Consider the following 15,918-nt stretch of genomic DNA (forward strand, 5'->3'; position numbering starts at 1 on the left):
CTGGAGGAGGCCGGCATGGAGCTGGCCAAGGCCTTCCAGCTCCTTGATCAGGCCAAGGAGGAGCTCGAAAAGATCCGAGGCTGCCGTAAGGAGATCCTGCTCACCAAGTTCAAGGCGGTGCTGCAGCGCAATCCCGACATTGGTGTGCTGAGGACAGTGGCTTTGATCCTGGATGGAGATCAGCACGGATCTGAGGTTGGTGTGCCGCCTGGAGTCAAGCTTGCCGACATCCCCCTCTTGAGGTACTGCCCCATCGTCAGCGTCGACGTGGAAAGGTCCTTCTCCGTCTGCAGAAACGTCCTCACCGACCGCCAACACCGCCTCACCAAGGAGAACATTACCAAGATAATGATTTCAAACACCTACTTTAACCGTTCCTAAAAGGGTCTCGTCAATTTCTTCTAGTCCTCTACTTATCAAACAATGCGGTTGCAATAAAGGTACCTGAACATCATTTTTTACCTGTTTACTAGCCCAGAGTGCTTAATGTTGTGCAGGAAAAAGCTTACCATTTTTTGTTCTTTTTTTGACTGATTTCTGAAAAACTTGGTAATAATAAAAAATGAATAAAACGGGGGAAAAAAATATTTCGGGATTTTTTCACATAAAAAAAAAAAAATTCCGCTTTTCAAAACATAAAAGGCCTATTTTCTTAACATAAAAATCCGTAGTCTAATTTAATCACATACACTTGCTCCATTATATATAGATGTGTGTGTGTGTATATATATTGTTTTGTGTGTGTATCAAAGGAGCATATTCCATAAGTGAGATGTACGTACATACAGACACAGCCAGCAAATACCGTTGAACACATAAACTCACTTGTAGACATTCATCTCAAATTTCAGTTTTGCATATATGGCATTGCAGCGAATAAAATATGTGTTACAAGTGAAATAACGGACTTGTCCATTAAGTGTTTGGGCAAGTATCTTAACAAACACAAGCGGCTACACTCAAGCAGGCCTGTAGCAGAATATTTTTTGATTCATTATTCCATTAGTAAGGGTAATGTCATTGTTGCAGATCACATGTTTGGCTCAATAGTGATTGGTAGATGATGTGCTTTACCTCAAGGTCCCATTTAATCTTGTGGTGTCACCTTGGAGATGGAAACAAAGCTGCTGCATCTCCAGGCCTGTTGTTATCAGAATGTCACTGTGCGAAATCTCTCCACATTTGAAATCACTATATGCACTCCTAACCATCAATTTGCATTGAAATTACACAAGTAAAAGGCAATTGGCTCATAGAAATAAAACTCTTAAGTTAATTACAACTCTGATTGGGTAATACATCAGTAAAAGTCTGATGTAGTACTGTACTTGTACAAAAACCTTTTTACCAACAGCTACGACTTAATTTTGTTCACGTAGCACCAGGTAAAGAATGATTATAATGACAATGATAATGCACCCGAGCGAGAGGAAAAGGGCAGGAAATGTGGCCCTCGCATGCAGCCGCCATGCCTATTAACCTGTGACTGCGCGCACTAGCAAGACAGCTAACTTAACATGATCCTTTAACGAATATAATAACATTGTGCAATGCAGCAACACTGTATTACACGAAGGCAGAAGCTGGCTTGAAGCAAGACCAACATGAATTTTGTCCCCAGATCATATGAGGATGATAACCGAACGATGGATGAGCAAGCTTTTGACAGCCTTTTTGCCGCAATGCACAACAGGCAAAGGATGGTGACTTTACAGAGCATGACATGGCAATGATGACATTTCAAATTTGGTAGATCTCTAACATGGACTCGATTTCAGAAGGACTCGGGTCACCGGTTCAGCTTCCGATACATGAGGTATGATGCAAATAATTATGCTTTGGAAAACTTTTCTTTTCTTTAATTTTGTTTCCATTAACTTGGAACATTCCCAAATGCAAACCAGTAAATAAATTACTAAAGATAATCGTTTTGGAATGCAATATTTTTGCAGGGATTGCAGTATAAAATGTAACTATGTATGTCCGGTGTCTTTTTGTAGATTTTGTAGATCAGGTCAAGGCTCGTAGAAGAGCTGGAACACTGAACGGATCAGGACGCAACAAAACAAAGCGAACAGTAGAGAGAGAGGGGGGAAGAGGGGGGGGGGGGGGAGGGACACACCAACAACAGATTTGAAGGACAATAGGGGAGACTTGGATAAACAATGGGTTTGGGTAGAAATAGGGGGGGGGGGAGGGAGGGAGGCATGAAAAGATGCATGGGGAAAAACTGTAAATTTGGAAGGAGGTGAATTTGGGAGTGATTTGAGTACAGCAAAGGACACATGGGATGGACAGACGGAAACTTTCAGGAGAGAAAAAGTGTAAATTTGGTAGGAGGGGGGCTTGACTTGGGTGGGGTGGGAGGCTGGGTTAGCGAGGTTATAAAATATCATTGTTTTGGATTGGGGACGATTTGAGATGGTGGTGAGCATGGGAAAGTGATAGGCCCATAGAATCAGTTTAGGCATTGGAGATTCCAATGATCTTGAGAGCCTTGGTTTGTACAGCGTTAAACTGAATAAGGTGCGATTCAGGGGAGCCAGCCCAGAAAGGAGGGCAGTACTCCATCAAGCTGTCGGTTGATGTTCATTTGCACTGTGCAAACAGCTCCGGGTGACATACTTCACCAAAGTGTTACGGATAAGCTCAGACCTGTTCATTATTCGATCTCGGTGAGGAAAGATAATATTCAACTATTTAAGGCTATGGTCGACAGTAATAGACTAGGTGCTGCCCTATGTACCACTTATGTTACAGCGGTGAGATATTTGTACCCACAGTGTCAGACAGGTTGATTTACAAAATCTTAACACTGTCTGTGTAACTGCAGAGCCTGGATTCATTATTGCTCGCAGACCTGTTCTAATGGTTGAACACCTACCTGTACGGTTATATTTTGAGGGTAATAAGGAAGGATAACAGTCTATTATCCTGATGTAGGTCAGTTATTCAAATGGTTGTCCAGAAATAATGGTAATGACATTTCTATGTGTACTTCAAGCAGGTACAAAAAAAATGATTCCATTGTTATTGGAGATCTACCATTGTTCATAGCCAAGAGATGAATGGATTCTGAGGATTGTTTTGATCTGTCTCATTACCTGATTTTGAGAAGGACAGTGTTAAATATTTCATCACCCGACGCCATTATGCTTAAATAACGTTTGCATTACTGGTTCATCTGGGTTTAACTCCCGATGGGATTGGATGGAACTTTATGGAATGGTACTCTCTAGGCAGGGCATTTCTTCATATAATAAATACACTGTTCTTTCATGAGAGATACTAACTAACTCAGCCGTCCCATATTCGAGCAGTTGATTGTGAACATTAAAGTTCCCATGGTAACAATTGTTTCTGTACATTAAAAATCTCACCACATTTTGAAAAGAGGAGGCACCTATGTGCTGATACTCTCATCAATTCCCAACCTGGACTTCCACCGGGAAAGCAATGAAGGAAAATCCTTGTGATCAGGAAATTGTTTTGGGAGCACCATATTGAACATATTGAAGAATGACACGTCACATTGGATCAGATTACTGGCTGTGGTTTAACTCTTTATGTCCACATGACCAAACGTTTAGTTTAGGTATGAAAGATCAGATCTCGCGTACTGGTGACATTGAATTGGAATGTTAAACTATCAACATTTTGAACCCCACTGTCCCACAGGGTGCTTCGTCCAGCTTAGTGGTGAAATTTGCAGACACGGACAAGGAGCGAACATTAAGGAGGATGCAGCAAATGGCCGGTCAGCTCGGGATATTCAACCCTATGGCACTGCAGTTTGGCGCATATGGAGCCTACACACAGGCAGTGAGTGTTTCTTTCTTCAGTAGGCCTTTGCGACTGCTTATCTCATAGACAACGTGTAATACAAGCTAATCTTCTTGCTAGTTGCTACACCATATTCCTTGATTGGTCCTGTGTTGAGAGAGTTTGTCATTTCTTTCATTAAGTCAGACGCATGACGAGGCACATGAGTGTGGTTTATAGTATCTGGGCGGTAATGTATTCGGACTTGCTCACCAAAGAGGCAAACAACTTCACGCTCTCTCGGAAGAACAGCTTTACCCACCATGCAGTGCCCCCTATCGGCTATTTGGATACATTGCGAGTGAATGGGGTCACAATGGTCACATAGTTTTTTTTGCATTTTCTTTTCTTATATAAACTGGACTGGTGTTGAAGTTGCGCCTGCACAATGGGCCGAATGGCATCCTCCTGCATATTTATTCCTTGTGTATACCCAATTAATCCACCAAATTTGTGACATACATTTGGATATCAACCTGTCTGGACCACCTTTAGAGGCCATTTTTCCCCGCAGAGCAGGAGTTGGCCTTTTTTGGGCACCATGGTCCCCTTTTTGAAGCAATGTTTTATGGCCGGATGCCCTTCCTGCCACCAGCCCTGTTAGTCGCCTCTTGCGACACACAGGGAATTACCAGTGAACTGGTACTCAATTTGCCGACCTCGGAAGGATGACAGGCTGAGTCAACCCCACTGGCGTAGCGATCGACCGGGATTCAAACCCAGGATCCTAGGATCCCAAGCCGGCACCCTAACTGCTAAGCCATCAACCTGTATGAAATGCAAGTATCCGCTCCGAGTCTGGGGGGTTGGCGGCCAAACCCTAGCCGAGTCATACCAAAGATTTTTAAGATGGCATCTATGGGGAGGAGGAAATTCCTTCTGAGTAAATGCTCAGCTGAGTATAGTGAGAAAGGCATCCGCCATTGTTGTGACGTCACCGGTACCCAGAGTAGCCCGGGAAGTGACAGCACCTTCTCTACATTAAGTGGCTATGTTTGTGCCGTCTGTATGTCCATGTGTGTGTGACGGCTCCATTACGAGCAGCAGCTAACTACCTTGTATATATTTAAAAAGATGTCTATCACGCAGCCATCAGAGAGCTTGAAAGCATCAAATTCTGCCAATAATTTATTAATTCAGCTGTAGACTTTAATTTAGTTTTCACTTTATGGTTTATAATTCCAATGAAGGGTTTTGGAACATAGAATTGTATCAAATGATATTGTTAAATGATTATTTTCAGTGTTTTCTTCTCAAAACTTAATTCACTAATGATGCTGTGACCCCAAGTTCAAATCCCCTACACTTTGTTCATTTTTTAAATTGGGACCTATAAAATGATTATCTACAAGAGCAGCCTCAAAGAAGAGCAAGGTCAAATTGAGAGTGGGGTAGCGGGGCAACAATTGGGCACAACCAGAAAAGAAATTAACGAACAGGAAAGGAAGATAGAGAGGAGTGAAGAGGAGGAAACACTGAAATCGGCAAGTGAGATGGTCGGGTTCGGAAAAGTTAATTGGCGTAATGAAGATGATGGGTCAGGATGGGGGATAACATGAGGTGGCATTGCTCTGTCTGCTTGAAGCCCTGGGAAGAAGAGGGGGAAAAAACGGCAGGGGAAGGCAGTTCCATAGACGGGAGAAACGAGGAACAAAGGAGTTGAGGTTTGCAGTCAGCCCGGATTTTTGAAGTGTAGACCCATTGTGGGATATCACAGGAAGATTGATGAGTGATGAAAGTGAGTTGGCAGTTTGGAAATATTTATTTTGCTTCAACATTTACACAAATCTGGGGAATTACCAGGAGCTGAGATAATTCATCGAGGGCTGAGCGAGGGCTTTTAGAGGAGTTCCAGATAGGAGTGGACGAAGTTAAGAAGCAGCTGAAAGCTAAGATAAAGCTCCAGGGCCAGAAAATATCCAATGAAGAGTATTGAGGGAGATGGAAGAGCAGATAAACGGGATTTTAACAGAGCAGATGAGCGGGATGTTACCAGAGTGGATAAGCAGGATGTTAAGAGCAGATAAACGGGATGTTAACAGAGCAGATAAGCGGGATGTAAACAGAGCGGATAAGTAGGATGTTAGCAGAGCGGATAAGGGGGATGTTAGCAGAGTGGATAAGTGGGATGTTAGCAGAGTGGATAAATGGGATGTGGATAAAAGAAAAAAAAAAAGAAAAAAAAGAGAGCAAATGAGCAGGTTGTTAACATAGTGGATAGGTGAGATGTTAGCAGAGTGGATAAATGGGATGTTAGCAGAGCGGATACGCAAGATGTTCAGAGTGGATACGCAAGATGTTAACAGAGCGGATAAGCGGGATGTTAGCAGAGTGGATAAGCGGGATGTTAGCAGAGCGGGTAAGCAGGATGTTAACCGATATCTTTAACAGCTTATTGGAGTCAGGTCAGGTACCGGAGGATTGTGGAGAAGTAAATGTAACACCATTATTTAATAAAGGAACCAGCGAGGAATTGGGGAACTATAGACCTGTTAGCTTGACTTCAGTTGTGAGAAAGGTGTTGGAGACATTAATTAGGGATCAGATTGGGAGTCATTTCGATAAATTTAAAATAATTTAAAGTAGTCAGAATGGATTTTTTAAAGGAGGTCATGTTAAACAAATGTATTGCAGTTGTGTGAAGAATTTTCTCATTGTATGGATGAGGTGTAGTGCAGTGGATGGAGTATAGCTAGATTTTCAGAAGGCCGTTAGCTAAGGTTATGGCTGGTCGACTGTCCAACTGGATTGGAAACTGGGTTGGTGATAGGAAACAAAGAGTGGTTGTGAGTGGGAGGATGTCTGGCTGGGAGGATGTAAGTAGTGGGGGTACCCCAGGGATCGGTTCTAGGACCATTATTATTCATAATTTACATCAATGGGGTTAAGAGTCGGCTTTCCAAATTTGCAGATGACACAAAGCTCGGAGGTAAAGCAGATAGCAGAGGGGGAGGTAATCGGATTCAGGAAAGTCTAGGTACTTTAACAGATTGGGCAAAAGATTTGCCAAATACAATTTAACATAAATAAATGTAAGGTGCTGGGGATGGGTAAGAATAATGTAAAATAATAATGTAACTGCTTTACACAAAAAAGGTGCAAAAACAGATCCTTGCAACTACAGACCAATAAGCCTGCTCCCAATAATCAGCAAGGTCATGGACTCCATCATCGCTTCTGACATCAAATCCTTCCTTTTCTCCAATGGCTTGATCTCGGATCATCAATTTGGATTCAGACCAGGTGATTCTACTCTGGACATGTTGCTTCTGCTGTCTCAACAATGGATGGAGGTCCTGAATGCCAAACAGGAAATCAGAGCTGTCTCCCTTGACATATCACGTGCCTTCGATACGGTCTGGCACCCAGCTCTGCTCACCAAACTCTCCTCTAATGGTATCCATGAAAATCTCCACGCTTGGCTTGCGGACTTCCTCTCTGGTCGTAGTCAACGTGTGGCCCTGAATGTTTTTCTCTCATCTCCCCTTCCTGTTCTGGCTGGAGTTCCCCAAGGTAATGTTCTGGGCCCTGTGCTTTTTCTGGTCTTCATCAATGATCTCTCCGACTCTCTGGAAAATCCTATCTCTTTGCTGATGACTCCACTCTCTGCTGCTCCATACCACATTCCTCAGATCGGCAGTATGCAGATTCCTCACTCTCTGCAGACCTGGACAAAATCACAGACTGGTCAAACAAGTGGAACATGTCTTTCAATCCTGACAAATCTCACGCTCTTACTGTCTCTCCGAAAAGACCGACTGGACAACCCTCCAATCTACTTTCTCAACAATCCTCTTCAAGAAGTTCTGTCACTCAAGCTTTTGGGTCTCACTATCTGCCATGATCTTTCCTGGGAAAACCACATTTCCAATCTGGCCTCCAAAGCCAGTCGCCGACTGGGCATCCTCCGTCGTGTGAAGTCCTTCCTTGGCACACCTGAGCTCCTCACCACATACAAGGCTTTCATCTGCAGCTCAATGGAATACTGTTCTCCCCTCTGGGCCGGTGCTCCTGCCTCACACCTAGCTCGGCTTCACGCTGTTGAAACCAAAGCTTTCAGAATCATTGGAATCTCCCGCGATGAAGCTAACTCCAAGGGCCTCTCACTCACTCACCGCAGGGAGGTTGGTGGTCTTTCTGTCTTCGACCGACTTCTCTCTGGCCTAGCTCCCCCAGCTCTCTGTGCTCTGTCCCCCAAATATTCCTATAGGTCGCACAAGATCTGCCAGCAACCCTCTTGGTTAAACCTCTTGGTCTTGGTCAACCCTCTTGGTTAACCCTTGGTTAAACTGCCAAGATCAAGACTCTCTATTCACCTTCACTCTTTCATGCCGCTTTTCTCCCGCCTCTGGGACAAACTCCCTCACTCTCTTCAATCTCACTCCTCCCTCCAGGTCTTTAAAACAGCTGTCCACCACCATCTCTTATCTTTCCCCATCCAAAACCTTGATCTTTTCTACCCCTGTTAATTCACCCCAGATACTTTTTTTTGAAATACCGACTTCTTTCCTGGAAGTCCTTGCAGTATCCATGTGTTTTATACCTCTCCCACCCCCCCACCCCCCCTTCCCATGCCCCCTCCCCCCAAGCCATCTCCCTCCCACAGATCTCCCGATGTCCCTGCTCTCCATCTTGTTCTCCCACTCCCTTTATCATATTTTTATGTGTCAGTTTGTCATTTTTGTGATCAATGTTAACTCTTACACGAGCCTCGACCTTGTATACAAAAAAATAAAAAATAAAAATAAATAAATATGAAAATAGTGATTACATGATGCAAGGGACAATCTTGGAGCATGTCACGCAGGAGAAGGATCTGGGGATGGTAGTAGATTGTATTAATAGGAGATAAATTATTAAACAAAGGAAGCAGTTTGTTAATATATATTAAACAAACTGACAGACAGAGGTGAAAACAACCTCCACTACCGAATTTGGTGGCAGAGGTAACTAGAAGGACACTCGGAAGAGCGCATACCTCCGTCACGCTGAACATTTTACGTTTTGTTTCCCACCGATAGGCCGGATCTGGATCCGGCCCTCCAAATTATAATTGGCTTATTCTTGTCACCAACCCAACTCATCCACCAAGTTTCGTCCCAATCTGTCCACAAGGTTTTGAGATATCCTGCTATATATCGTTTTTGACCCTGTCTCTAAATGGTGAAGAATCCCTTGACAAATTAAAATTGTCTTGAATCCAGATTCAGATCTTCACCAAAATGGAATCAATTCTCCATTGTTACATACACAATCTCTCCACCAAGTTTTGTCCGAATCTGTCCACAAGGTTTTGAGATATCTTGCTATATATCGTTTTTGGCTCCATCTCTCAATGGTTAAGAATAACTTAGTAATTTATAGTATCGAGATCCAGATTGTCACCAAAATCTAACCATTTTGTCCGCATCACACACACACACACACACACACACACACACACACACACACACACACACACACACACACACACACACACACACATCCTATCCACCAAATGTTGTCCGAATCCGTCCATAACTTTTTGAGATATCCTGTTCACAGCCACAAAAACAAACAAACAAACAGACAGACAGAGAGACAGGCAAATAGACAAGGGGTGATAACATAACCTGTGCCCACCTTCAGTGGCGGAGGTAATATTAATTATTTGAGTTGGGCTACAATATGGTGTCAATAGTATGCTGTATGTCTATAAGTTATTTTTTTTAATTTACATTCAAAATAGGAAAGATCATTTAATTTAGGAACACCCTGTACGTGTAGGCTACAGGCTCCTTCACGACCCTCAGATGTTATATACGGAAACCTTGAAGTTAAGTCTCACCCTGTTTAATTCACATTTAATGGGATCAAGTTCACCCCACATTTACTGCTGTCACCGTCACATCTGCCGGCATTAGTTGGTCGATGTTAAAGGTCTCGGTGTCCTTCATGAAGAGTAGGCGAGCTACCGCCAGCGCACCGATCAAATTGCCATATCCTGCATATGAAAGAAGAAGAAGAGTGCGGTCGCAATGCTCTTTGACGGCCGGTAATTTGCATTCGGGGTAGTTGTGCTTGCACATCCGAGCGGAAGTTTTCAATGCAAATTGCACTCGATATACCTTCAGTTGCATCGAGCAAGTGGAAAACTTTGCATCCTTTCCCCGTCTCTCACTCCGATTGTATGAAATGTAATTATATTGCGTGCGCACTGAAGATTTCCATTTATACAGTTGTAATTATTGCGTTTGTGGCCCCTCGATTCCAGCCTTATTAATTTGCACTCAAACGATGCACCTCTCCACATTATTTTCCACACAACGTCTGTTTATTCACCTCGGAAGGCTTTCCGAGCATTTACACGGGGAATAATTTTTGCCTTTCTCTTCCATCGGATGTAAGATTAATCTGCACTCTTCCTCGCTCTGGTTCATTATCATATTAATTATTAAGTTTCTGCAATTTACTGTTCAACTCTTTCTTTTTTTTTCATCTTTTCCTCTTTTTTTTCCTCCCCAGACTCGAGCATAATGTTTACGTTATCAACTTTTTCAATTACGGAGTAATTTTACCCATAATTGCACACCTTGTACCGACCGAACATTAATGTTGGAATCATTAAAACATCACACCTCCGTTCAATCGTCACCCACCGCAAGCTCGCCTTTCGTTTGGGAAAAAAGAGGACTTTGATTGCCCACCAGTCCATCTGCCGTCTCGGTTCCCTCTTCCCCTGCAGTGTTCAAATGGCGTTTCATGTCTGTGTTTTATTTGCACGAATCTGCATTTAGACCTTTGTGTATTGATCACAAAAAACCGTTGCTATACCTTCTGCCTTTATGTGTCTTTCTTGATTATACTTGAATAAGCAATGGTGCACTATGAACCTATTTCATTCACTTTGCGAGATTTAGGCAGCAATAGCATTTTGGTGCCCATTAAAATGTCATAAGGGCCCTGAGAGTCGACAACAAAGTGTAACTAACGCTACCTACAGACCAGAGCACGTGGAGCACCCAGATCCCATTCGGCTTGACGTGCATTAGTGAGCCAGCCGGATTTATAGCGACACTACGATATCGTCACAGCAATTCTTTTGAGACGAACTCAGTTTGCAGAAGTGGACTATAAAAGCCTTCAATCTATCAATTATTTTGGCAACAACGCCACCACCACCATTACCACAACCATTATCACCATCATCACCATCATCATCATCACCATCATCATCATCACCATAATCATCAACAGCATCACCATCATCATCACCACCATCACCATTAAAACCACCACCACCATCACCACTACCACCATCAGCACCACCATCACCATCACCATTAAAACCACCATCACCATCACCATAACCATGACCATCACCACCACCATCACCATTACCAAGACCATCACCATTACCACCACCACCACCATTACCACAACCATCATCACCATCATCATCACCTCATTATCATCATCACCACCTCATTATCATCATCACCACCATCACCATTAAAACCACCACCACCATCACCACTACCACCATCACCATCACCATTAAAACCACCATCACCATTACCATCACCATCACCATAACCATTACCATCACCACCATCACCACCACCATCACCATTACCATCATCACCACCACCACCACCATCACCATTACCAAGACCATTACCACCACCACCACCATTACCACAACCATCATCATCATCACCATCATCATCACCTCATTATCATCATCACCACCTCATTATCATCATTAAAACCACCACCACCATCACCATCATCATCACCACCACAACCACAATCACATCATCATCATCACCATCATCACCATCATCATCAACAGCATCACCATCATCATCACCACCACCACCACCACTACCACCATCACCACCAGCATCACCACCACCATCACCCTAAAAACCACCATCACCATCACCATCACCATTACCATCACCACCACCATTACCATCGCCACCACCATCACCCCCACGATCACTATTATCACCACCATCACCTTTACCACAACCATCATCACCATCACCACCACCACCACTACCACCATCACCACCAGCATCACCACCACCATCACTCTAAAAACCACCATCACCATTACCATCACCACCACCATTACCATCGCCACCACCATCACCCCCACGATCACTATTACCACCACCATCACCTTTACCACAACCATCATCACCATCACCATCACCTCATTATCATCACCTCATTATCATCATCACCACCATCACCATCACCACTACCACCATCACCATTACCACCACCATCACCATTAAAACCACCATCACCACCACCATTACCACCATCATCACCACCACCACCACTACCACCATCACCACCAGCATCACCACCACCATCACCCTAAAAACCACCATCACCATCACCATCACCATTACCATCACCACCACCATTACCATCGCCACCACCATCACCCCCACGATCACTATTACCACCACCACCATTACCACCATCATCACCACCACCACCACTACCACCACCACTACCACCATCACCACCAGCATCACCACCACCATCACTCTAAAAACCACCATCACCATCACCATCACCATTACCATCACCACCACCATTACCATCGCCACCACCGTCACCCCCACGATCACTATTACCACCACCACCATTACCACCATCATCACCACCACCACCACTACCACCACCACTACCACCATCGCCACCACCATCACCATCACCATCACCATTACCATCACCACCACCATTACCATCGCCACCACCGTCACCCCCACGATCACTATTACCATCACCATCATAATCACCACCATCACCACCATCACCACCATCATCAACATCATCAACATACAGTACTATGCCAAAGTTTTAGGCCACCTTGAAAATAAACATTTTTATTGTCCCATTGGCGTATTTTAATAAGTAAAAGGTGTTTATAATGATCATGTTTTATTAAAGAAACAAAAATGAATTGCATTTTACAATTTTAATGCTTTTATTTTATTAATGCTTTGTTCATGCAAAACAGCAGATATCCGTTTTGGAATTATTTCCTGATATTTCTGGAGAAATTCCATTGGGAGGCTGTTTCAATGTTTCATGCACTCTGCAATGTTTCCCATTATTTGTCTTTTGATTTTGGTTGTTTTTCATTTTTCCTCATGTCCAAGTAATCCCAGACAGCTTTTATGATACGGTCAGGATTTTAAGGGGCCATTCTAGTAACTGTAGAGTTCTCTGTGTCGCAAGAGTTGACGAACAGGGTTGGTGGCAGGAAGGGCATCCGGCCATAAAATATCGCTTCAAAAAGGGGACCATGGTGCCCGAAAAAGGCCAACCCCTGCTCTGCAGGGAAAAAATGGCCTCCAAAGGTGGTATTCTAGTAACTGTAGATTTCCTGACTCTGCTTGTCTTTGTAAATATGTTTTAACAACATTTGCAATGTTTGGGGTCATCGTAATGCCGGAAAACAAAGGTGTCACCAATTATCCTCCTTCCTGACGGGATACAATGGTGGATTAGGATCTGTTTGTACTTCTCAGCATTCATTGTTCCTTCAATTCTCACCAAATCACCAATGTCAGCAGCAAAAATACATGTCGAACAGTGCATCCACCATGCTTCCCAGGAGGCTGTAAACACATATCCTTAGACTTCTCACCAACCCTCCTCCTGGCATCCTGCCTTCTTCTTGTCCAAAAACTTAAAACTTTGACTCATCACTCTGAAGTAGTACCTTTCCCTACTGATTAGCATCCCAACTCTGATGTTCTATGGCATATTTTGCTCTTGGATTTGTTACCTTTTGTTACCAGTTCTTAAGTAACTTATCTTTAAGTAGTGCGCCTCTGTTTTGCTGACTTTATTTGGCCTTCAAATCCGTTTTCTATCTTTATCTTCTCCGGTTTCATTATACATCTGTATTTTTTTTTTGAATGCGACATGTGGGAAATACCTATTTTGTGGGGATATTTCTCTACGAGTATTGCCTTCTTGGTGAAAAACTATTATTTTGCTTCCCATTCAGTTTGATATATTGGGTACGGGTGAGGTCACAGGTGAGGCACGGTCCTGCAAGAGGGAAATTACAGATTAGTTGAAAAAATATCTGGTATCCTCAGTCGTTTTGATTATTGAGACAGGAAGAACTAGAGAAATGTGACTGTGTCGCCAATATGCCTCCGCATAGTCGCACAAAAGGTAGATGCCCTCATTCACTGTCCTAAAAATAAACAAGTTTGATTTAAATCCCTTCAGCTGTTTTCAAATTTCACATTTTCACCAGCCTTGACAGGTTTCACATCGATCGGTGAAGCGGTTTCAGAGAAGGGATTTTTTTAAATATCGGCTTTCAAGCTAATATGGCTGCCATGCCACGACTTGTGACCTTTAAAATGTACCCTCTGCATATGTATGGGTAAAGGATTACATTTGTGAAGTTTCATGTTGATTGGATAAGGTTCGTTTTCTATCCAAGATGGCTGCCAAACCACGTGACCTATGACATCATTTTCAATCTATAGGCAACAATGGTGTTAGATGATATTTGTCAAATTTCACATCAATAGCATAAGCGGTTTCCGAGATGTAATTATTTAATATTTTCCTGCAATCCCATATGGTTGTCATACCATGTGACCAATGATGTTTTCGTGATCACCTTTTAATCTCCATGCCTAGTCAATGACACACGTAAAGTTTCGAGTCAATCGATTTGGTTGTTTGGGAGAAGATGTTTTTTTAAAGGTTTTAGGTTAAATCCAATATGGCTGTCAAACCATGTGACCTATGATGTCATAAATTTAATATTCCAATACCAATGGGTCATAGATCATGTGCATGCAATTTCAGATTTTTAGGATAAGGAATTCGATTAAACATTTTTGGCTGGTATTTGCATTTAATCCAAGATGACTGCCATACCACGTGGCCTATGACGTCACAATTATCATAAAAACATTCTGCATGATGTCACTGCTACCCTGAAAGTTTCGTTTCAATCGGACATGTGGTTGCTGAGAAAAATGAGGTTTCGCCCATACGTACGGACGGACGGACGAATGGGCAACCCGAAAACATCATGCCTACGGCCACCTTCCATGATCTTTCCGAACTGTCTTTAGCTAAGGTTATGAGTGAGGAGGCATAAAAAGGAAAAACAACCAACATCAAAAGATGAACTAGACCAGCTCTTGGTAGAGTGCATACCTCCGCCAGACTGAACAGTTTACTTTTTGTATACCACTGATAGGCCGCATCTGAATCCAGACTTAAACCAAAATCGAATCACCTTGTTCTTGTCACCTACCCAACTGATCCACCTAATTTTGTTATAACTCCTCCACACCTTTTTGAAATATCCTGCTATTTGTCGTTTTTGGCCCCATCTCTCAATGTTAAAGAATCACTTTTAAAATTATAGTATCCGGATCCAGAACTTCACCAAATTTTCATTGATTCGTCCTTGTTGCACACCCAACCTGTCCACCAACTTTCTCTGAATCCGTCCACAACCTTTTGATGTATCCTGCTCACAGACAAACAGACAGGGGTGAATACATAACCTTTATCCTCCTTCGGTGGCAGAGGTAATTATGGGAAACCTTGCAGAATGCATGAAACCACCTCCCAATGGAATTTCTCCAGAAATGGCAGGAAAACATTCCAAAATGGATATCTGCAGTTTTGCATGAAAAAGGTGGTCATCACATCAAATATCGACATTTCATGCATTAATATTGTAAAATACAAATCTTTTTTGTTTCTTTAACCCTAAGGGCAATTCGCTAAAGGTAGCCCTTTAATAAAACATGATCATTATAACACCTTTTAGTTATTAAAATATGCCAATGCGATAATAAAAATGTTTATTTCCAAGGTGGCCCAACACCTTTGCACAGTACTGTACATCATCATCACACAATGACAACAACATCATCATAATAATATAACAATAATAATGTCTTTAAAATCCTGAGGAATAGTTCTGTATAAAAAATCATCAAGGCTGGTGCTCCTGCCTCACACCTGGCTCAGCTTCACGCTATAGAAACCAAAGCTTTAAGAATCATTGGAATCTCCCGCGATGAAGCTGATTCT

The 15,918-nt window shown here is 42.8% G+C and overlaps 1 protein-coding gene across 1 annotated transcript in view; it reads left to right on the forward strand.

The window, feature by feature from the left end:
* The window catches only part of LOC137429822 (CUGBP Elav-like family member 4), a 350,832-nt gene that overhangs the window by 239,302 nt on the left and 95,612 nt on the right, over positions 1 to 15,918 (forward strand). Inside the window, 1 exon segment of the mRNA XM_078779894.1 lies at positions 3,679 to 3,822. Coding sequence (XP_078636020.1) covers positions 3,679 to 3,822 — 144 coding nt within the window.

The sequence above is a fragment of the Myxine glutinosa genome, chromosome 6, assembly GCF_964187855.1.
Source record: "Myxine glutinosa chromosome 6, kmMyxGlut1.1, whole genome shotgun sequence".
In the NCBI taxonomy this organism is placed as follows: domain Eukaryota; kingdom Metazoa; phylum Chordata; class Myxini; order Myxiniformes; family Myxinidae; genus Myxine; species Myxine glutinosa.